Consider the following 24,201-nt stretch of genomic DNA (forward strand, 5'->3'; position numbering starts at 1 on the left):
TTTTAAAACCAATTTATGTGAAATGAATTATTCAGATGAGTGGGTAGTTGTTATTTATAAATCAAATATCTGGCTCCATTTGGCAAAGATTATGTGACCTGTTGTGTATATTTTGGCCAATCTTGGTTTCATATTATCTTTAATCTTTTTCTTTTACTTCTAATTATTTCTGTTGCTTACTGCTGCACTAATATGAAAAATTAAGTCTCTTTGTAAGCCATCTCAAAACTTTTGGAGTGAAAAGGGTATTTAAATAAAAATGATTCCATCTTTTCCTGTTTCACACTCATTATAAATCTTCCCTAAACGAATCATGTCGTTTTCCCACTTTAAAGAGAAAAGCAGGTTGAGTATAATTCAGTAATGCATAATCTAAAAAAATGATTTTTAAAAATCCATATACTGAGAAGCACTATGCCAAATGCTTTATGCATATTAGCTCACTTAATGCTCACCTTCTTTCCCATAAGAAAACTGTTACTTTCTTTATGTTGTAGACAAGGAAGAAGCTCAGAGGTATTAAATAATTTGCGTAAGATAATAATGTAATTTGTAAGTGATAGAGCTAAGAATTGAACTGAGTTGTGATTTTAGAGCATGTGTTCTTAGTCATGGAAGCTGGCTCTAAAAAATTCAGTTAATTGTGGATACAGATATTTGTATTTCACTTAATCAAGGTTTTACTCCTCAGAGTCAGTAACATTCATTGAGCATCCACTTGGCAGACACATCATGAATTCCATTCAACCCCACACCCACCTCTGCAGTAGATGCCGTCTCAGAAGTGTGAGTGAGGAAATAAGCCCAGAGAGGTTCTATTCCTCAGCTATGGTTTACACCTTCCTAAAAGGCAAGGCTGGGATCTAAACTCAGATCACCTAACACTAAATTCCATGTTTTCTTATTTTTTCTCTTATACCATGCTGAAGTTTTGAGTTTTCTCTGTCCTCAAGGATTCTTGAAATCTATCTTAAAATTGATTTGTGACGTGAGAATGAATAATCAGTATCAGCAAACATTAGTACTATTAAGACAGCTGTGTTTTTACATAGTCGTCTTTTCAATAATTTAAATTTCTAGCAAATTTTTGTAATGTGGCATCTAAATTTTTGGTTACCTGTTAGTGAGTTTTTAGTCCATTTAAATTCTCAGGAATTTGGCAGAAAACTATGACTTGATAAGTGTAATCTGGGACAACTTCTGTGTGTAACACCCTACGTTCCTGGAGTGCAGGAGAAAGATAATTAGCTTCTTGACAAATAGGCAAGAGTTGGAATCAGCAAAGTATTAGTTTAAAATGAGAGAGCTGCAGAAGTACTCACAGCAGAATAGATTTTGGTAAGTGTTTTTTAAAAAATTTATAAAAATTAAAAAGGTGAATTTAATTGCATGCTTTTCAAGTGTTTGGGAGCCGATTCCTATGCTCTGTGTATTGTAAATATAAATGCATAGATAGCATAAATGATGACTAAGAGGATTAGTTTGTGATTAAATTTTTGCTTTTGCATGTGAGGAACAGACATTTTTCTTGATATGAAAGGAAATTGCAAATAGGGCATTACTTATAATCTATCTTGGAAGTGGAATGCCAATTTTACAATCAGTTTAGCTATTGTGTTTAAATTGCAACATTTAGACATCAGGCTTTTAACCAGCCATGGATGACAATCAGGTACTTGTGTGGGCTACTCTGGAACTAATCCAAGGAGGTCTCAACCCGAACTGACTACTGGTAAGGGTTTCATCAGGTCAGAGCTGCTGCACATTTTGGAAAGAACAGGTCAGCACTGGATTGCAGTCAGGAAAGCAGATCTCCCTCCATTGCTAGTCTGCTGATTTGCCATGACCCTGGAAATGTTCTGTTCTCTGGGAAACTCTTGGATTTGTGAGAACTCGAACTTACCAGAATGAGATACTTTGCTTCATTAAGGAGTACGTCCTGTGTTTTGGTGTAGAGAAAGTTTAAAAACACTTTAAAGAGCCTTTCAAGGAAGTTATCTGTTTGCTGTTCATTGCTTTTTAAACCAAAAGAGAACTGTTCTAGAAGTTTAGAAAAGCCTGGACATTATTGTTATCATCTCAGTTCCAAGGAGGTTTTTTCCATACTTTTTAGAATCTTTAAATTATTACATTGCATATATAACTTGAACCAGCCATTGTGTTGTATTTATACTTGAATTCTGGAAAAATAATCTGTTTTGAGAAAAATGTTTGTAACCTTAAAAAATGGAAATACTCATTATAGAAAACCCAGAAATAATGATTAGTAAGTGAATAAATTTTAAGGCTACTTTTCTAGAGAAGTTCTTCCCTTGTTTGTAAAGAACTTTCATTCATTTCTGCTATTTTTTTTTTCTTCTCCTTCCTCTTTTCCCCCACAGTGTTCCTCCAGTGGCCGAATGGGCTGTTCCTCAGTCATCCAGACTGAAATACAGACAGTTATTCAATAGTCATGACAAAACTATGAGTGGACACTTAACAGGTATTTAAAAATAAGAATTAATCTAGTGAAATAGGACCTTTGTTCTAAATGTAAATTGTTTCCAGATGTTGGGCCAAAGATATTTTCCAAATGTCTTTCTCTGTTTGCATTTTTCTAAACAGGGCTTTCATTGTCTCTCTTAATCTTGAGTTCTTATCTACTGATAAAGCCATAGTCACTTAATTCTCTAGTGCCTCAGGCTTTTGCTCCATTGCTTCTTGGTAAATGGAACAGAGACCGAGGAACCTCTTGTACCGTGAATGCCATCAGTATTCAAATCAGAACTCTAGCAAAGAGACTCTATTGTGAAGAAAGCCTGGTTCAAATTCTAAAGTCCAACTTTGTAGATGAACTTGAAACTGCCTACTCAAAGTGCTTAAGCCAGTTTGCAGGGTGAAAAGTAACTGGTTGGGTAGTTTGGAACCTAGCTCTGCCACTAACTAGCTGGAGATCACTTTAACTATTTGGAGCTTATTTCTTCATGTATAAGAGGCCAGGTTAGTGATCTCAATGGATTAAAAAAAAAGAGATTCTGTTTTCTACATGAGAAGGTTAACAAGGATTTTAAGATAACTGTTCAGAAACCTTTCTAATGAGTAGTTAAACACTTAAAATTGACTAAAGAAATATAAAGAAAAGCATAATTTTTATAAAGAGAAAAAGAGACCTATGATATGAACATTGAGTGTAAAAGGAAGGAAATGTTAACTACCCTTTAACAAATGTGAAAGGAATGGAGAAAGAGTTAATTTCCTGGGATCAGAAAGCACTGGTATATAACACAAAATATTTTAAATTTCTGATTCTTCCTTTTTTTTTTTTTTTTTTTGCTATTACTTACAATTGCTATTTTGCTTCCCAAAGAAAAATTCATCTGTTTAAAATGTCAGGTTGGGGAGAATGGGAAAAAAAGATGGCAGAGTAGGCTGACAAGAAAGAAACCTCTCTCCTCCCCCATCTCACACATACCAGGGAAGCAACTACAGCAAATACAAGTAACTCTGAAAAAGACCTGAGGACTGCAGAACAGACCACTTCCATGTGGTGAAGAAGAATGGATCACAGAGAAGGGTGAAGTGACAGAGCCAGATCAGTCGGGACCCAAGGTCTTCCCCACAAGTGGGAGGAAGCAGCATGGAGATCTGCCTTGCCCTGGAGCTCTCCTCTGGGAGCACAAGTCCACATTGCATCAGGCTTTGGTGATTAATGAGGCCAGACACCAGGGAGAGTTGAAGCGCTCAGCAGGCTGAGATTCCTGTCACTTGTGGAGGACAGGCATGCTCTGTTGGTCCTGCTGAAACCCAAAACAGAGGTGGCAGTTTGTAAGTTTTACCAGCAACAGGAAGACTACCAGGGGGCAAGGGTTGGATTGAGCTCTCTCTGCAGGAGAAAGGGCAGGTGGATGACACTTCTTCAGCTCTACCTCAGCTCAGCAGGTCAGGTGCTTGCAGGAGACCCACACTCTTATCCCCCTTTCTGGCACTTTGCCCCGACGTGCTTCCCTGCACAGCCACCTGCCTGGCCTGTTCTGCCCAGCTGCATTAGACTTTGCTTCCTGTTGGGCAGAGGGAGGCTTTCACAGCATTCTTGGCTCTACCTCCATCCAACTGGGGAAGTGCCTGTGGAAGCCAGCTCTGAGCAGCTCTCCTTCCTCCCAGCCCAGTGCCGCACAATGGCTCTGCCTACTCTGTGAGCCCAGCAGTGCTGCCATCACTGCAGAGCAGGCAGAGGGCAGCCCCTCCCACAACAATCCCAGCAGAAGCACTGCTGCTCTGCTCATAAAGGGCAGTCTGAGGCAATCTGCCGTCCACAGCGGACTGAGATAGACCACTGCTGGCAGATAGAAAGGCAGCCCCAACTATAGCCCACCAATAGCAAAGGAGAACCAGGCACTGGAGAGGAAAGACTCTTGAGCTTGGCACCACAGGACACCTTCTTCATAAAGTCAATACTCTCTAGACCAGGACTCACAGTAGATCCATGTAATACAATGGAAGAAACATAAACACTGACAAAATAATCAGGCAAAGGAATATATCCCAAACAAAAGTACAGGATAAGAGACCACAAAGAGAGCTAAATGAAATGGAGATCACTAATCTTCTTGATAAAGATTTCAAAGGAACAGTCATAAATATGCTCATTCATCTGTGGAAAAGTACTGGTGATCTCAGGGAGGACGTCAATAAAGAAATGGAAGAGTTGAAAAAGAGCCACTCAGAGCTGAAGAATACAATAACTGAAATGAAATTTACAATGGATGGGAATGAATAATAGGTTGCTGTAAGTAGAGGAGGCAGTGAATGAAATGAAAATTAGAGAATAGGAAAACAATGAAGCAGAGAAATGCAGAGAAAAATCTCTAGAAATGAAAGTATACTAAGAGAGCTGTGTGACAACTCCAGATGAAACAATATTCACATAATAGGGGTACCAGAACAAGAAGAGAGACAATGGATAGAAAGTCTCTTTGAAGAAATATTTGCTGAAAATGTCCCCAATCTGGGGAATGAAATAGACACCCCGGTCTTAGAAGTGCAGAGAGCCCCTAGTAAAAGGAACCCTGGGAAGATAACACTAAGGCATATAATAATTAAAATGACAAAGATTAAGGATAAGGAGAGGTTATGGAAAGAGGCCAGAGAGGGGGAAAAAAATACTTATGGGGAAACCCCATCAGTCTGTCAGCAGATTTCTCAGCAGAAACTTTACATGCCAGAAGGAAGTGGCATAAATATTTAGTGTATAGAAACAGCAGGACCTTAACCAAGAATCCTCTGCCCAGTAAGAATATCATTCAAATGTGAAGGAGAGATTAAAAATTTCTCAGATAAACAAAGGCGAAGGAATTTAAAACTACTAAACTGGAATTACAGGATATGTTAAAGGGACTTCTGTAGATGGAAATGTTTTAAGCCTAAATAGTTTTCACAAGTGAAAATAAATCCACTTACTAAGCAAGTACAAAATTAAAATAAAACAAAACAAAAGTAATAAAACCAACCATACACAAAATCTGTCAAGGGATACACAGGAAATGCAGATTATGACATTTAATACATGAAGTATGGAGAAGAAAGAAGAAAAATGAAGTACTTTTAGATTATGTTTAAAATAGAGCAATCATCAACTTAATATAGATTCTTATGTAGTCAGGAAGCTGACTTACGGTAACCACAATTTAAAGCTTATAATAGATACACAAAAAATTAAAAAAGAGAAATCCAATTACACCACAAAAGAAAACCATCAAATAATAAGTGAAGTGTACAGAGAGGAAGAAAGGAACAGAGGGGAATTACAAAAACAACCAGAAAACAATTAATAAAATGGCAATAAGTACATACCTACCAGTAATTACCTTAAATGTAAATGTACTAAATTCACCAATCAAAAAGACATAGAATGGCAGAATGAATGTATAAAGAAACAAGACCCAGCTATATGCTGCCTACAAGAGACTCATTTAAGACCTAAAGACATACGCAGACTGAAAATGACAGGATGGAAAAAGATACTACATGGAAATAATAGGGAGAGAAAAGCAGGAGTAGCAGTACTTACTTCAGACAAAATAGACTTCAAAACAAAGAAAGTAACAAGGGACAAAGAAGGACATTACATAAGGATAACGGGATTAGTTCAACAAGAGGGTGTAACAATTATAATGATCTATGCACACAGTATAGGAGCACTTAAATATATACAACAAATACTAACAGAATTAAAGGGGGAAATAGTCAACAACACATTCATATTAGGGGGCTTTAACACACCACTTAAATCAAAGAATAGGTCAACCAGACAAAAAAATAAATAAGGAAACAGAAGCACTGCACAGTACATTAGATCAGATGGACTTAACAGACATCTACAGAACATTCCATGCAAAAACAACAGGATACACATTTTTCTCAAGTGTACATGGAATGTTCTCCAGAATAGATCACATAGTAGATCACAAAAAGAGCATCAATAAATCTAAAAAAGACTGAAGTTGTATAAAGCACATTCTCGGGCCACAATGGTATGAAATTAGAAATAAATTACTGAAAGAAACAAAAAGCCTAAACACATGGAGGCTAAACAACATGCTTCTAAATAATCAATGGATCAATGAGCAAATTAAAACAGAAATCAAGCTATACATGGAGACAAATGAAAACAAAAATTCAGCAGTTCAAAATTTGTGGGATGTTGCAAAAGCAGTTCTGAGAGGAAAGTTGTAGCAATATAAGCCTATCTCAAGAAACAAGAACAATCCCAAATAAACAGTCTAAACTCACAACTAAAGAAACTAGAAAAAACAGAACAGATGAAGCCCAAAATTAGTAAAAGGAGGGACATAATAAAGATCAGAGCAGAAATAATTAGGGAAGAATAATACAGTAGAAAAATATCAATGAAACCAAGAGCTAGTTCTTTGAGAAGATAAACAAAATAGACAAAACCCCTGCTAGACTTATCAAGAAAAAAAGAGAGCATACACAAATCAGAAATGAAAAAGGAATAGTCACAAGAGATACCACAGAAATACAAAGAATTATTAGATAATTCTATGAAAAATTATATGCCAACAAATTGGACAGCCTAGAAGAAATGAACAAATTCCTAGAAAAGTACAGCCTTTCAAGACTGACCCAGGGAGAAACAGAAAATCTGAATAGGCCAATTGCCAGTAATGAAATTGACCTGGTAATCAAAAAACTCCCAACAAACAAAAGTCCAGGATGAGATCGCTTCATAGCTGAATTCTACCAAACATTTAAAGTAGAGCTAGTACTCATTTTCCTTAAGGTATTCCAAAAAGTAGAAGAGGAGGGAATACCTCCAAACTCATTCTATGAGGCCAGCATCAGTCTAATACCAAAACCAGACAGAGACCACAAAAGAAGAAAATTATAGGCCAACATTCCTGATGAACATAAATGTGAAAATCCTCAGCAAAATATTAGCAAACGTTAATTCAAAAATATATCAAAAAGATCATGACCAAGTGGGATTAATTTCAAGGATAAAAGGATGGTACAATATTTGTAAATCAATCAACATGATACAACCTATTAACAGAAAGAAGAATAAAAACCACATGATCATCTCAATAGATGCTGAAAAAGCATATGACAAAATTCAACTTCAATTCATGATAAAAACTCTCAAGAAAATGGACATAGAGGATACATACCTCAATGTAATAAAGGCCATATATGATAAACCCACAACTAATATCATACTCAATGGCAAAAAGCTGAAAGATTTTCCTCTAAGATCAGGAACATCCAGGATGTCTACTTTCACCACTTTTATTCAACATGGTACTGAAGGTCCTAGCCTTAGCAGTCAGACAAGATAAAGAGATAAAAGGCATCCACATTGGTAAGGAAGAAGCAAAACTCACTATTTGCAGATGATATGATACTATATAAAGAAAACCCCGGAGATTCCACCAAAAAACTGTTAGAATTAATACTGAATTCAGCAAAGTTGCAGGATACAAAATTAGTACGCAGAAATCTGTTGTGTTCCTGTATACTAACAATGAACAATCAGAAAGAGAAATCAGGCAAACAATTCCTTTTATAATTGCATCAAAAAATAAAATACCTAGGAATAATCCTGACCCAAGGACATGTAAGACCTGTACCCTGAAAACTACAAGACACTCTTAAGAGAAATTAAAGAGGACACTAACATATGGAAAACTCATCCCATGCTCTTGGCTAGGAAGAATTAATATTATCAAAATGGCCATCCTGCCAAAGCAATCTACAGATTCAATGCAATCCCTATCAAAATAATGACAGCATTCTTCAACAAACTGGAACAAATAGTTCTAAAATTCATATGGAACCACAGAAGACCCCAAATAGCCAAAGCAATCCTGAGAAGGAAGAATAAAGCAGGGGGGATCTCGCTTCCCAACGTCAAGCTCATCTACAACAAAGCCACAGTAATCAAGACAATTTGGTATTGGCACAAGAACAGACCCATAGACTAGTAGAACAGAATAAGAGTCCAGATATTAACCCAAACGTATATGGTCAATTAATATAAAGGAGCCATGGACATACAATGGGGAAATGACAGCCTCATCAACAGCTGGTGTTGGCAAAACTGGACAGCTACATGTAAGAGAATGAAACTGGATTACTGTCTAATTCCGTACACAAAAGTAAACTCAAAATGGATCAAAGACCTGAATATAAGTCATGAAACCATAAAACTCTTAGAAGAAAACATAGGCAAAAATCTCTTGAATATAAACATGAGCAACTTTTTCCTGAATGCATCTCCTTGGGCAAGGGAAACAAAAGCAAAAATGAACAAATGGGACTACATCAAACTAAAAAGTTTCTGTACAGCAAAGGACACCATCAGCAGAACAAAAAGGCATCCTACAGTATGGGAGAATATATTTGTAAATGGCGTATCTGACAAGGGGTTAACATCCAAAATATATAAAGAACTCACATGCCTCAACACCCAAAAGGCAAATAACCCTATTAAAAAATGGGTGGAGGATATGAACAGACACTTCTCCAAAGAAGAAATTCAGATGGCCAACAGGCACATGAAAAGGTGCTTCACATCACTAATTATCAGGGAAATGCAAAGAAAAACCACAATGTTGTATCACTTCACACCATTTAGGATGGCCAACATTCAAAAGGTAAGGAATAACAAATGCTGGCAAGGATGCGGAGAAAGGGGAACCCTCCTACACTGCTGGTGGGAATGTAAATTAGTTCAACCATTATGGAAAGCAGTATGGAGGTTCCTCAAAAAACTCAAAATAGAGATACCATTTGACCCAGAAATTCCACTCCTAGGAATGCAGGATCCCAGTTTCAAAAAGACATATGCACCCCTATGTTTATCATAGCACTATTTACAATAGCCAAGAAATAGAAGCAACCTAAGTGTCCATCAGTAGATGAATGGATAAAGAAGATGTGGTACATATTCCTGATGGAATATTACTCACCCATAAGAAGAAAACAAATCCTACCATTTGCAACAACATAGATGGAGCTAGAGAGTATTATACTCAGTGAAATAAGCCAGGCAGAGAAAGACAAGTACCAAATGATTTCACTCATCTGTGGAGTATAAGAACAAAGGAAAAACTGAAGGAACAAAACAGCAGCAGACTCACAGAAGGCAAGAATGGACTAACAATTGCCACAGTAAAAGGGACAACTTTTCCTAATGTTTATTTTTATACTTCTACTTTGTCTCACAAGAATTTAAAGTGGGGATTTTATTCTCTCTTTTCATTATTATTTTTTACTGGGATTTTATTCTCAAACTGGATCTTTGTAGAGTCATGTCAAAAGAACAATTTATTACAGTAAATTTGAAAATAAGAATAAGTAAAAGAAATTTAGTTTGTTTTCCCCTTATTGAGGGATCAATATAGGCCATGTTTTAGGCTAAAAAGAGTGTTGATGGAAGTTGAGCTGGTGTGTTGAGATGGATGAAATAGGAAGGTCTTTGTCATGATCACAGCTGTGAAAATAATTATATGAAACCTGAACCCCCACGTCAATTTCTCAATTCAGCTAAACGATCAGAAGAATATCAAGAAAGTTGAGAAAAGGTCCCAGAATGTAAAGAGGCACAAGTGAAATATGTAACTTAATATTCTTAATCTCTTGTTTTTCTTCATTGTTTTGTTTTTTGTGGATTCTTGTTTTAAAGGAATTAAAAAGTAATTTTACAAGTTATGCAGAATTTTAATTTCTTAACCTAGTGTGATAGTTCTCAACCTTGGAGTTGTGACAAAACTACAGAAGTTGTGGAAAATTTGTTTTAATATCGGGAGAATCCAGGCCATCCCTATATTGTCACTTCAGTTCACTTGAATTCACATGTGTTTGGGAGGGGAGTGAAATCCCAAATACACTTCAAGAATTCCAGGTGACCTAGAACTTAGCTGATGTGTGCTGAATGCCCTTTGTTAATGTACTGTCTTGGTATTAAAGGGATTTCTGATCATCACTGTGTTTTACTTTCATATACTTCTTTAGGATACTATCAAATTCTTGCTGTATCTGTAAGCATATGTGTGGGCATCAAGAATGCCATTGATTGGTCCCAAGTAGAAGAAAGTAAGAATCTCTGTGCTTGTCCCCTGTAGGAAGTGAAGCTAATCTGTCAGTTGGTAAACAGTTTACCCCATTGATAACCTGGGTTGATTTAGCTGATATACCTGCTCAGGTGTGCCCCCCCTTGTTTCTTTACAACTTGATGTATATGGTACTGTATGCTCATAAAAGAGACAGTCTTAGAAAATAGAGAGGGCCCATCCTTTAATCAGGTTTTATAAGTAGCTGAAAAATTCTGGTTATCCTATTAATGCTAGCCCTCTTCTCAAAGGTGTATTTTATTATCTTCTTGCATTCTGAACAATGAATATGCTATTTGGTTATTCATATATTAATCACAAAAGCTGAAGTCTTAGTCATTGTTTGAAGTAAAGCATTGACTTCATTTAATTATCTCTGTCCTTTCCATTCATGCTTCCCTACCCAAACATGGATGCCCATAGTGTTTTGAACTTCAGATTTCTGTTTATCCCCATAATTATAAGCTAGAATTCCAAAACTGATAACCTTTTACAACTGTAGGCTTCTGTAAGGTAGTTCTGTGCACTCAGAGCTTGATTTTATGCTATAATATGTTATGCTAAGAGGCTATCTGAGGTGTTACTGATCTATGTTAATGTTTCACAGACTTGTCTTAGAACATAGAGTCAAATATTAGAATTGCAAAAGGCAATTGTGATCTTCTAATGCAGGAGTCAGCAAAACTTTTCTGTAAAAAAACAAAACAGTAAACATTTTAGGCTTGCCATTTAGTTTGTCACAACTACTTAACTTTGCCATCACAGTATGAAAGCAGCCATATGTCATGCCTAAGTGAATGGGCGTGGCAGTGTTTGAATAAAACTTTATTTACAAAAACAGGTGGGGGGCTGGATACGGCCTATGGGCTATGGTTTGCCAATCCTTATTCTAGGTTATTTCCTTCATTTCAGAGATGAAGGAATTTCCTCTGTGAGAGTGAAAGTAGTTTTGTTAAGGTCACATGTCAGTAGAGGGTGGTGAGAGGACTGGAAGCCGTGTCTCCTGATGGCCAGAGCCAGGCGTAGTTCTTTCATTTTTTGTTACACTTTTTATCTTTTGGGAGTAGATGAAACCTAACTTTCCTTTACATGGTTCTGAAGTGGGAAGAATTGTTACAAGTATAATTTAAAGCATTCACTAAAATTTTTCTAATTATACTTTAATGTTGCCAACATTCTAAATATGTTGGGACTAAATGAAATGATCAGTGAATGTTCCTTATTCCAGTATTCCATAGAAGCTTTAGAACTTTCAAGTTAATTCAATAAAGGTTGCTTATTATTCTTAGGTGCTCCCAACACACGCGCGCGCGCACACACACACACACACACACACAGAACAGGAATATTTGCTCACTAAACATTCATAGTGTTTGTTCACATAAATATTCATACATAGTGAATGTATGTTCACAAAAATTTAGGATGTTCACTATTCATAATAGCCCCAAACTGAAAACTAATTCAGTGCTCATCAACAGTGGGATGGATAAATAAATTGTGACATTCACATAATAATATAATATACAGCAGTTGGGATTAATGTTCTGTAACTACGCACAATAATATTTGAGCAAAATAATTTGACAGAGGACACACTATTCTGTTAGGCCAGACTTGGTGGGAGGGATGGTTAGAAAGGAGTTCAGGAGGACTTCTGGGGTGCTGTTCTGTGATCTGGGTACTGTTTGACCATTTTCAGTTTGGAAAATTAAGTTGTATATATCTGCACATGCAAAAATATGCATGTAAATATTCATGTATGATTTTCTTTCCATATTTTAGATATAAATAAAAATTAAAATACAGTCCATGATATTCACTACCAGCACTTTTTATGTGCTAACAGTATGCTAGGTTCCATGTTACAGTTCCTTGTACAATGGATCACAGATCTGTAAATCTGGAAAGGACCTCTGAAATGAGAAAACTAGGGTCCAACAAGTGAAGAAACTGCCTGCCCCAAGTCACTCAGCCAATTCTGCCTGGACCAGGACCAAGCCTCAGCACCCTTTCTGCTCTCCTCTGGCACTTAATTTGCTGAACTTTTGTGATTCTGAGATTCCTAACTGCTGCTGCTCCCTGTGCTGAACGACATGTCCTCTCCGGTGTGTTTCGATGAGGTGCCATTTGAAAAATGAAATAGCTAAAAGCAAAAATATATTTACAGTAATCTTCCCAACACAGTTGCTACAGCCTTCCATTCCTTGGCCCATCGGTTATCCTGTGACCACACCTTGAGTCAGTGATGGATAGGATATATTTGTTTCTGTATCCCTAGCACTGGTTTATTTAAACACACAAAAATCTCCCATGGAATCCTTTACCTATCCAAGGCTAGTTTCATGCTAGAAATGAAGATATTTATAAGTATTTTAAGAAATGAGGGCTGATTTTGAGAGCAGAGTTGAAATTCCAGGAATAATTCTATGTGCAACATGAACAAGTCCCTTTTTTTTTAAAGGTCTGTGTAATGAAATGGTTAGAAGAGCTCTGTCTAAGGTCCCATCCTCCTCTAAGATACTCTGAATCCTGTCAGAATTTGCCTGACAATAGTCATGGTGGAGGTAGTGGGTGGGGGCAGCAGATATGTTGAATTTAGAGAGAAGTTTCAGCTTTGTAAATAAAAGCCTGCTACAAGTAGAAATGGTAATCTGGACAAAAAGGCAGATTAGTTTTTGAAACTCTAATCCTTTACATACTCAGTCCTCATGAAACATCCATTTAATGAAGATTTATTGAGTATGTGCCAGATGCTGTACTCCTTTGTGTTTTTCTCACTGGAGCTTGATTTTATTTTTAAAAATCCCCTTGGGTAATAGCAAATATTGTTTGAAGCACTGTGATTACATGAGATTGCATAGTACTTACAAGCAAAACATAAGTCTTCCTGGACAGTGAAGATCTGCTGATTCATCTTTATATTTTTTTTCCTGGTTTCTGTTTAGGTCCCCAGGCAAGAACAATTCTTATGCAATCAAGTTTACCACAGGCTCAGCTGGCTTCCATATGGTAAGAATGGAAAATTCTTTGGTTTATATATAAAGTAGAATCTTTATTTCTTGGTGTGGCTTCATGAGTCCTTAATACCATTACTTGTAGGGCAGATACATGGAGTGTGCTCAATTTTTCAGTGAGTTGTGATGATTACCTCTCTTAACTTTTTCCTATTTTGATTTTAGAAAATATAAAAGAGAGATGAATATAATCAATTCTCAAGAACTCATAGCACAACTTAAATAAGTCTCAACTCATGGCTAGTCCTGGTTCTTCCCTCCTCCTTCCCAGTTATTTTAAGCTGAATCACAGTCATCACATCATTTTCATCAGCAAATTATTTCCACTTGTATTTCCAAGGATATATTTTCAATGTGACTATAATACCAATAGTCCACTTAAAATTTTTAGTAGTAATTCTTATCATTAAGTTAGTCAGATAGTGTTCATATTTCCTTAGATTGCTTCATAATGTTTTTGTAGTTGGTTTGTTCAAATCAGGACTGAAGTAAATCTGTACTTTGCATCAATTGGTTGATCATTTTTTTACATCTTTTAAGTCTCCGTTAACCTAAAACTCCTCCTTGTCTTATTTTCCACTCTACCCCCACCCCACTCCATCCTCCTCAAAATACTCAGGTCATTTGTCCTAGATAATTGACCCTTGAACAAAATGGGTTTGAACTATGTGCGTCCATTTACACACTTTTTTTTCAATAAACATTGGAAAAAATTTTGGAGATTTGCAGCAATTTGGGAAAACATCTTCTGTTGCTTACTTTATTGTAAGAATGTAGTATATAATACATATAACATTAAAAATATGTGTTAATTGACTCTATGTTATCAGTAAGGCTTCCAGTCAACAGTAGGTTATGAGTAGTTAAGTTACTGGAGAGTGAAAGGTTATATGTAGATTTTCAACAGCTTGGAGATTCAGTGCTCCTAACTCCCAAGTTGTCCAGGGGTCAACTGTAGTTTCTTATAGTCTCACTTTTTATGATTGCATCCTTGTAGTATTACTTTATTCCTGTATTTCCTATAAATTAGTGATTAGATCTAAAGGATGGTTTCTCCACCTTAGCACTTTAGATATTATATGCCTGATAGTTCTTCATTGTTGGGGGCTGCCTGTGCACTCTAGATTGTTTGGTAGCATCTCTGGCCTCTACCTACTAGATGCCAGTAGCATGACCACCATCCCCAGTTGTGATCATCAAAAATTCCTCCAGTTATTGATAAATGACCCTTGGTATACAAAATCAGTCATCCCTGGTTGAAAACCACTCATCAGATTCAGTTGTGATTTTTTTTTTTGGCAAGACTACCCAGAAATGGTACTGTGTCCCTGCAACAGGAGGTGCATAAATGTCTCATTGTCTATTTTGTAATGATTTTTAATAGCTATCGGTGAGCACTGTCTAGGTCCTATAGGATTCCTTACATTTAAATGTTAACCAGAATAGTTTCTTTAGAAATGTGTGTATTTCAAGTATGCATCTTCCATTGATCTTGCTTGGAAAACAAACCTGGTTTATATACTCTATATGTATTGCTTACATGCTAGTTCATTTTTGCTGTAGGACACATTGCTATGGTTGCTTATAAACTGGTCGAGCTCTAGTGCTGCTCCCTGCACCCATTCTCGTCCCTTCTGCTTTAAGGGTCTGCCTTTTGCAATAGAATAGTAACATACCAACTAGTAAATATCTTATGTCTATGACATATCCAGACCTCTTTAAGTCTGGGTATATGCTAGTATCCTAGGGCCCTCTGAAATATCAACTTAAGGTCTAACATTTATAAAGATTGATTGGCAGTTTATTAGGTTGTAATAATGCTAGAACATAATGAAATATTTGAATTTCTCATTTATAACTTGCTTTCTTTGAAAAAATACTTGAAGACTTCATCTACTCTAGTTATTTTATTCTCCTTTTACACAATAAAAATATTTTAATTAAATGTGTACAGCTATTGTTTAGGCAAATATGAGGGGAAAAAAACAAATAGGAATTCTACCTGCCTTCTAATTGAATTTTCCTAGGAGTGGCTAGTCGTGGGGCATGGAAAGGAGGAGAGGACATGGAAGAGCAGGCAGGGGTTTTCATTTGTGGCTTTGTTCTGTTTAAAAATGGTAGTCTGGCATATGGAAAAGGTAAAGCTAGGGAGACAGAAAAGAGATCAGTGGAGTTGCCAGGGGTTGGCAATGGGCAAGGGAAGGGGTTGATTGTGAAGCAGGGGAATTTTGAGTGGTTATGTAACTATTCTATATGTTGTGATGGTTACACAAGTGAACATGTTTGTCAAAACTCACAGAACTGTACTCTAAAAAGGATGAATGTTACTGTGTGGAAATTATACCTTAAAGAGTTGATGCTGTCTGAGAAAATTTCAGACTTAAGTCTTTCTTGATTTATGGCATCAGCAAAGCCAGTTTCCCAATGCAGCGTCTGTCCCGCTGGCATTCTAATGAACAGCTCTGGTGTCTTGTGTCCTCCTTGTGTCCAGAAGTTGTTAAATAAAATCACATTCTTGGGCTTGCCTGAAATATCTATTTAATTAGCTACTAGGGTAAGTTGATTATAAAGATCATGGTGATTAAATTTAAGATTAAGGAGAAGCAAATACCTTCACTCTGTGGCTGAAGGCAGTAAAGATCCAATCCCGTAGGCCTAGAACAGAAGTTGGCCAGCTAAGCCTGGAGAGCAGAATCCGGCCTGCACCTGTTTTTGTAATGACATTTTATTGTAAAAAACAACCACACCTACTCCTCATTTTTATATTGTCTATGGCTGCTTTCTTGTTGCAATGGCAGAATTCAGTGTGATAGAGTGTATGTCCTTCAAAGCTTAAATATTTACTATTTGAACAAATAGTTTGCTGAACATAGTGTTTATAGATGAATAGAATGTATGATATTCTTTAAATGGGCTTGCAAGGATTGCGAGGAATATAATTATAATCATAGTTAACATTTGTTATATGGATTGTCTCATTTTATCTTGGCAGCAGTAGTATACAAGGTACTATTCTTACAAACTGAGGCATAGAAAGACTCAATTGGCCTAGAGTCAGAATAAGAAAATAGAACATTTAAATTACTCGTGAATAGTAACAAGCATGCATTTTCATGAAACTAGATTGCAATTAACTTTTTGTTGAATAGGAATCTTTCTGACATTGATCAAGATGGAAAACTCACAGCGGAAGAATTTATCCTGGCTATGCACCTAATTGATGTAGCTATGTCTGGCCAACCACTGCCACCTGTCCTGCCTCCAGAATACATTCCACCTTCCTTTAGGTAAGGAACACTTGGCTCTTACATGAAGTTGTGTGCTGAGTATGTGAATTTCAAACTTGGTTTTGTTGGCTTTGTATTTTAGAGTCATATTTATTCCTGGCAAATAAATGAAATATTCATGAATTGAAGAAAATATTCTTATCTGAGCTCTGTGTTAATCTTGGGCCCATTCTGTTCTTTAATGAATTTATATTAGTTGAGCCAAAAGATTGGATATTTTTGTACCAATCTATGTAATTGAAGCTCACCAAAAACTTTAGCAGTTAAAGTGAATTGTATCAACCTGTATGTGGAAAATAAAGCAGGGAGATTCTTCCTGTGAATTCTACACATTAGAGAGGTAAGTAGCAAAATGCTGGCAATGCAGAAATTATTATCAGAAATATAATCCAAGAAAATGATCCTGGTCTGAAACTCAGTCTCAGTGGAGATGTTGAGAGAGTGGACCAAGGTCCAGCTGGGATGATAGGTCCAACTGGGAGAAATGTGCCATGACTGTCATCTTTCACCTACACCCTCAGGGCCCCCCTCCCAGATAGCTGCTCCTCAAGGCTCTCACCTAAAAGACAAATATGAGATCTTATAAGCACAAAGAAGAGCAAAACAAACACATAAGAATTTCTGTTCTAATTTCTCAAATGTCAGGAGAGATTGAGGGGGAAAACCCCCATAGAAGTAAGAGAAATGGACATTATTGTCAGCATATACTTGGGACAGGAGCAAGTGGAGAAAACTGACTGTAGGAAGAACTCCTAGCTGGGCGGCTTGGTTATAAAAATCTCACAGCTGCATGAATCACTACAAGAGACAGTAACACTGGAAGCTGATACAAAAAGATACATGGGTTTAAAAGAGTTTAATGGTTCAAAGGTTTAAAAGGTTAATGGTTTAAAGAGAAACCAATCAGTAAACCAAGAGATTTGTTTTAAGGGCTATAAAGTATAGACATCTCATGTGTTTGTTAGAAATAAAATGGAGAGACTTTGTGAAGGGAATAGAGTTGCTCCCAATTAGCTGAGCTGCTGACCTTCTCTTGGAGGGATTTTCTCTGCCTGAAGAGGGTAACAAGAGCAAACACTTCCTGTGACCCCAATGCTGTTCTAGTTCTTCACGATTATTCAGCAGTTCAGTGCTTTGGTATTGCCCTTATTTTGGAGGTAGTCCTAAACATTTGAACAGGTTTGACACTCAGAGTCTGATGACGTTCAAATTTTAATTTTTCAAAAACACTTTGTAAACAGAGAGGACCAAATCTTTATCTTTTCCTCACTGTAAATGAAATTTGCTCCATGATATTGGCATAGTCTTTAAAATTTTTCTTCTATAATTTTCTCAGTTCTACTTGGACAGCTTTATTCAACTCTGGTTCTTTGTTCTTTTTTTCCACCATTGCAGAAGAGTTCGATCCGGCAGTGGTATATCTGTTATAAGCTCAGCGTCGGTAGATCAGAGGTTACCAGAGGAACCAGTTTTAGAAGATGAACAGCAACAACTAGAAAAGAAATTACCTGGTAAGGCAGTTCTTATATTTGAGTTATATCATATCAGAGGTTTTCTATCTCTAATGCAAATTTGGAGGTAAAAATAAATTTAGCTTCAGACATTCTTGCTGTGTTCCATTAACTGACCTTAATCAGAAAGGAGACACTTTTTAAAAGTAATTAATTAATTAATTTTATTAAGGTATCATTGATATACAATCTTATGAAGTCTTCACATGAGCAACACTGTGGCTTCAACATTCACACAAATCATCAAATCCTCCCCACAAACCCTACTGCAATCAATGTCCATCAGCATAGTAAGATGCTATAGAGTCATTACTTATCTTTTCCATGCTATATTGCCTTCCCTGTGACATACCTATATTATGTGTGCTAATTATAATATCCCTTAATCCCCATCTCCCTCCCTCCCCATATACGCTCCCCCACCCTTTGGTAACCACTAGTCGCTTCTTGGAGTCTGAGTCTGCTGCTGCTTTGTTCCTTCAGTTGTGCTTTCTAGTTATACTCCACAAAGGAGGGAAATCATTTGGTACTTCTCTTTATCTGCCTGCCTTATTTCACTGAGCATAATACCCTCTCGCTCCATCCATGTTGTTGCAAATGGTCGGATTTGTTTCTTTCTTATAGCTGAATAGTATTCCATTGTGTATATATACCACATCTTTATCCATTCATCTACCGATGGACACTTAGGTTGCTTCTGTATCTTAGCTATTGTAAATAATGCTGCAGTAAACATAGGGGGGCATATGTCTTTTTAAATATGAGAACTTGTTTTCTTTGGGTAAATTCCAAGGAGTGGAATTCCTGGGTCAAACGGTATTTCTATTTTTAGTTTTTTGAGGAACCTCCATACTGCTTTCCACAATGACTGAAATAGTTTACATTCCCACCAGCAGTGTAGGAGGGTTCCCCTTTGTCCACATCCTTGCCAGTATTTGTTGTTGTTTGTCTTTTAAATGTTAGCCATCCTAACTGGCGTGAGGTGATATCTCATTGTGGTTTTAATTTACATTTTCCTGATAATTAGCAATGTGGAGCATCTTTTCATGTACCTGTTGGCCATCTGAATTTCTTCTTTGGAGAAGTGTCTGTTGATATCCTCTGCCCATTTTTTAATTGGGTTATTTGTTTTTTGGCTGTTGAGGTGTATGAGTACTTTATATATTTAGATTGTAGCCCCTTGTTGTATATGTTATTTACAAATATATTCTCCCATACTGTAGGATGCCTTTTTTGTTCTGCTGATGGTGTCCTTTGCTGTACAGAAGCTTTTTAACTTGATGTAGTCCCATTTGTTCATTGTTGCTTTTGTTCCCCTTACCCAAGGAGATTCATTCAGGAAAAAGTTGCTCATGTTTATATTCTAGAGATTTTTCCCTATGTTTTCTTCTAAGAGTTTATGGTTTCATGATGTACATTCAGGTCTTTGATCCATTTCGACTCTACTTTTGTGTATGGGGTTAGACAATAATCCAGTCTCATTCTCTTACATGTAGCTGTCCATTTTTGCCATCATCAGTTGTTGAAGAGGCTGTTTTTTCCCTAATGTATATCCATGGCTCCTTTATCATATATTAATTGACTATATATACTTGGGTTTATATCTGGGCTCTCTATCCTGTTCCATTGATCTGTGGGTCTGTTCTTGTGCCAGTACCAAATTGTCTTGATTACTGTGGCTTTGTAGTAGAGCTTGAAGTCAGGGAGTGTAATGCCCCCAGATATATTTTTCTTTCTCAAGATTGCTTTGGCTATTTGGAGTCTTTCGTGGTTCCATATGAATTTTAGAACTATTTGCTCTAGTTCATTGAAGAATGCTGTTGGTATTTTGATAGGGATTGCATTGAATCTGTAGATTGCTTTAGGCAGGATGGCTATTTTGACAATATTAATTCTTCCTATCCAAGAGCATGGGATGTATTTCCATTTATTCGTATCTTCCTTAATTTCTCTCATGAGTGTCTTGTAGTTTTCAGAGTACAGATCTTTCACTGCCTTGGTTAGGTTTATTCCTGGTATTTTATTCTTTTTGATGTAATTGTGAATGGAATTCTTTTCCTGATATCTCTTTCTACTAGTTCGTCATTAGTATATAGGAATGCAACAGATTTCTGTGTGTTAATTTTGTACCCTTCAATTTTGCTGAATTCAGTTATTAGTTCTGGTAGTTTGGGAGTGGATTCTTTAGGGTTATTAATGTACAGTGTCATGTCATCTGCAAACAGTGACAGTTTGACTTCTTCCTTACCAGTCTGGATGCCTTTTATTTCTTTGTGTTGTCTGATTGCCATGGCTAGGACCTCCAGAACTATGTTGAATTGAAGTGGGGAGAGTGGGCATCCTTGTCTTGTTCCCGATCTTAAAGGAAAAGCTTTCAGCTTCTCGCTGTTAAGTATAATGTTGGCTGTGGTTTTGTCATATATGGCCTTTATTATGTTCAGGTACTTGCCCTCTATACCCATTTTGTTGTGAGTTTTTGTCATGAATGGATGTTGAATTTTGTTGAATGCTTTTTCAGCATCTATGGAGATGATTATGTGGTTTTTGTCCTTTTTGTTGATGTGGTGGATGATGTTGATGGATTTTCTAATATTGTACCGTCCTTGCATCCCTGAAATAAATCCTACTTAATCATGGTGGATGATCTTTTTGATGTATTTTTGAGTTTGGTTTGCTAATATTTTGTTGAGTATTTTTGTATCTATGTTCATCAGCGATATTGGTCTGTAATTTTCTTTTTTTCTGGTGTCTTTACCTGGTTTTGGTATTAGGATGATGCTGGCCTTGTAAAATGAGTTTGGAAGTATTCCCTCCTACTTTTTGGAAAACTTTAAGGAGGATGGGTATTAGGTCTTCACTAGATGTTTGATAAAATTCAGTGGTGAAGCCATCTGGACCAGGGATTTTGTTCTTAGGTAGTTTTTTGTTTACCAATTCAATTTCATTGCTAGTAATTGGTCTGTTCAGTTTTTCTGTTTCTTTCTGGGTCAGCCTTGGAAGGTTATATTTTTCTAGAAAGTTGTCCATTTCTTCTAGGTTATGCAATTTGTTAGCATATAATTTTTCATAGTATTCTCTAGTAATTCTTTGTATTTCTATGGTGTCCGTAGTGATTTTTCCTTTTTCATTTTTGATTCTGTGTACGTGTGTAGACTCTCTTTTTTTTCTTGGTAAGTCTGGCTAGGGGTTTAACTATTTTGTTAATATTCTCAAAGAACCAGCTCCTGCTTTCATTGATTCTTTCTATTGTTTCATTCTTCTTGATTTTATTTATTTCTGCTCTAATCTTTATTATATCCCTCCTCCTACTGATTTTGGACCTCATTTGTTCTTCTTTTTTCTAGTTTCGTTAATTGTGAGTTTGGACTGTTCATATGGGATTGTTCTTCTTTCCTGAGGTAGGCCTGTATTGCAATATACTTCCCTCTTAGCACGGCGTTTGCTGCATCCCACAGATTTTGTGGTGTTGAATTATTGTTTTTATTTGTCTCCATATATTGCTTGATCTCTGTTTTTATTTGGTCATTGATCCATTGGTTATTTAGGAGCATGTTATTAAGCCTCCATGTGTTTGTTGGTTTTTTTTGTTTTCTTTGCTTAATTTATTTCTAGTTTCATACCTTTGTGGTCTGAGAAGCTGGTTGGTACAATTTCAATGTCTTTGAATTTACTGAGGATCTTTTTGTGGCCTAGTATATAATCTATTCTTGAAAATGTTCCATGCGCACCTAAGAAGAATATGTACCTTGCTGCTTTCGGGTGGAGTGTTCTGTAGATGTCTGTTAGATCCATCTGTTCTAATATGTTGTTCAGTGCCTCTTTTTCCTTACTTATTTTCTGTCTGTTTGATGTGTCCCTTGGGGTGAGTGGTGTGTTGAAATCTCCTTAAATGAATGCATTGCATTCTTTTTCCCCCTTTATTTCTGTTAGTGTTTGTTTTACATATGTAGGTGCTCCTGTGTTGGGTGCATAGGTATTTATAGTGGTTATATCCTCTTGTTGGACTGACCCCTTTATCATTATGCAATGTCCTTCTTTGTCTCTTGTGACTTTCTTTATTTTGAAGTCTATTGTGTCTGATATAAGTACTTCAATTTTTGCTTTTTTCACCCTGTTAGTTGTATGACATATCTTTTTCTAATCCTTCACTTTTAGTCTGTGTATATCTTTGGATTTGGAGTCTTGTAGGCAGCATATAGACAGGTCTTGTTTTTTTATCCATTCAGTGACTCTGTGTCTTTTGATTGGTGCATTCAGACCATTTACATTTAGAGTGATTATCTGTAAGTATGTACTTATTGCCATTTCAGGCTTTAGATTCATGGTTACCAAATGTTCAAGGGTAACTTCCTTACTTTCTAAGAGTCTAACTTAACTCACTTAGTATGCTATTACAGACACAATATAAAGGTTCTTTTTTTATTTTCCTTCTTTTTCTTCCTTGTCCATTCTTTATTCTATATATTCTATATATATTCTAATATTAGGTATCATGTTCTGTACTCTTTGTGTATCCTGTGACTGACTTTGGGGGTAGTTAATTTGATTTTGCATTTGCTCAGTAATTAATTGTTCTGCTTTCTTTACTGTGGTTTTATTTCATCTCGTGACAGCTATTTAGCCTCATGAACACTTCCATCTATAGCAATCCCTCCAAAATACACCGTAGAGGCAGTTTGTGGGTGGTAAGTTCTCTCAACTTTTGCTAATCTGGAAATTGTTTAATCCCTCCTTCAAATGTGAAGGATAATCTTGCCAGGTAGAGTGTTCTTGGTTCAAGGTCCTACTGCTTTATTGCATTAAATATATTATGCCACTCCCTTCTGGCTTGTGAGGTTTCTGTTGAAAAGTCTGATGCTAGCCTGATGGGTTTTCCTTTGTATATCTTCTTTTTCCTCTCTCTGCTTTAAAAGTCTGTCCTTGTCCTTGATCCTTGCCATTTTAATTATTGTATATCTTGGTGTTGTTTTCCTTGGGTCCCTTGTGTTGGGAGATCTTTACACCTCCGTGGCCTGAGAGACTATCTCCTTCCTCAGATTGGGGAAATTTTCAGCAATTACCTCCTCAAAGACACTTTCTATCCCTTTTACTCTCTCTTTTTCTTCTGGTACCCCTGTAGTGCAAATATTGTTCCATTTGGATTGGTCACACAGTTCTCTCAATATTCTTTCACTCCTAGAGATCCTTTTTTCGCTCTGTGCCTCAGCTTCTTTGTATTCCTCTTCTCTAGTTTCTATTTCATTTACCGTCTCCTCTACTTCATCTAATCTGCTTTTAAATCCCTTCATTGTGTATTTCATTTCAGATACTGTATTCTTTAATGATTGAATCTCATTCCTGAATTATTCCCTGACTTCTTGAATATTTTTTTGTATGTCCTTGAGTGTATTTATGATTTTTATTTTGAAATCTCTTTCAGGAAGATTGATTAGTTCAGTTTCACATGGCCTTCTTTCTGGTGTTTGTGGGATTTTGGTTTGAAGCAGTTTCCTTTGATGTTTCACATTTGTATGTGGCACTCTGTAGTGCCCAGAAGCTCTACTCTCTGGGGCTACCCAGCCCCTGGAGTAATGATGGGGCTCTCAAGCAAGCAGTGCTTGTGCCTGTCGGGAAGAAAAAGCTGTTTCCTGCTTCCCAGCTGCAGTGCCTGTCTCCAATGCCAGGCCCAGTGGGCTGGGTACACAGGTAGAAGTCTCTATGCTTTTCACTTGTAGCTGCCGTCAGTGGGGCCTCCCTGTGGCTGGCCTGGCACAATGGCAGGGGCAGCCGGTTTGTG

The 24,201-nt window shown here is 36.8% G+C and overlaps 1 protein-coding gene across 3 annotated transcripts in view; it reads left to right on the forward strand.

The window, feature by feature from the left end:
• ITSN1 (intersectin 1) overlaps positions 1 to 24,201 on the forward strand; it is a 154,092-nt gene that overhangs the window by 32,849 nt on the left and 97,042 nt on the right. For all 3 annotated transcript variants that reach the window (XM_057504209.1, XM_057504206.1, XM_057504213.1), the window contains exons 10-13: positions 2,382 to 2,482; positions 13,559 to 13,622; positions 16,777 to 16,914; positions 18,310 to 18,425. In XM_057504209.1, coding sequence (XP_057360192.1) covers positions 2,382 to 2,482; positions 13,559 to 13,622; positions 16,777 to 16,914; positions 18,310 to 18,425 — 419 coding nt within the window. The remainder of the gene's footprint in view (positions 1 to 2,381; positions 2,483 to 13,558; positions 13,623 to 16,776; positions 16,915 to 18,309; positions 18,426 to 24,201) is intronic.

Source organism: Manis pentadactyla, chromosome 1, assembly GCF_030020395.1.
Source record: "Manis pentadactyla isolate mManPen7 chromosome 1, mManPen7.hap1, whole genome shotgun sequence".
NCBI classification, from domain to species: domain Eukaryota; kingdom Metazoa; phylum Chordata; class Mammalia; order Pholidota; family Manidae; genus Manis; species Manis pentadactyla.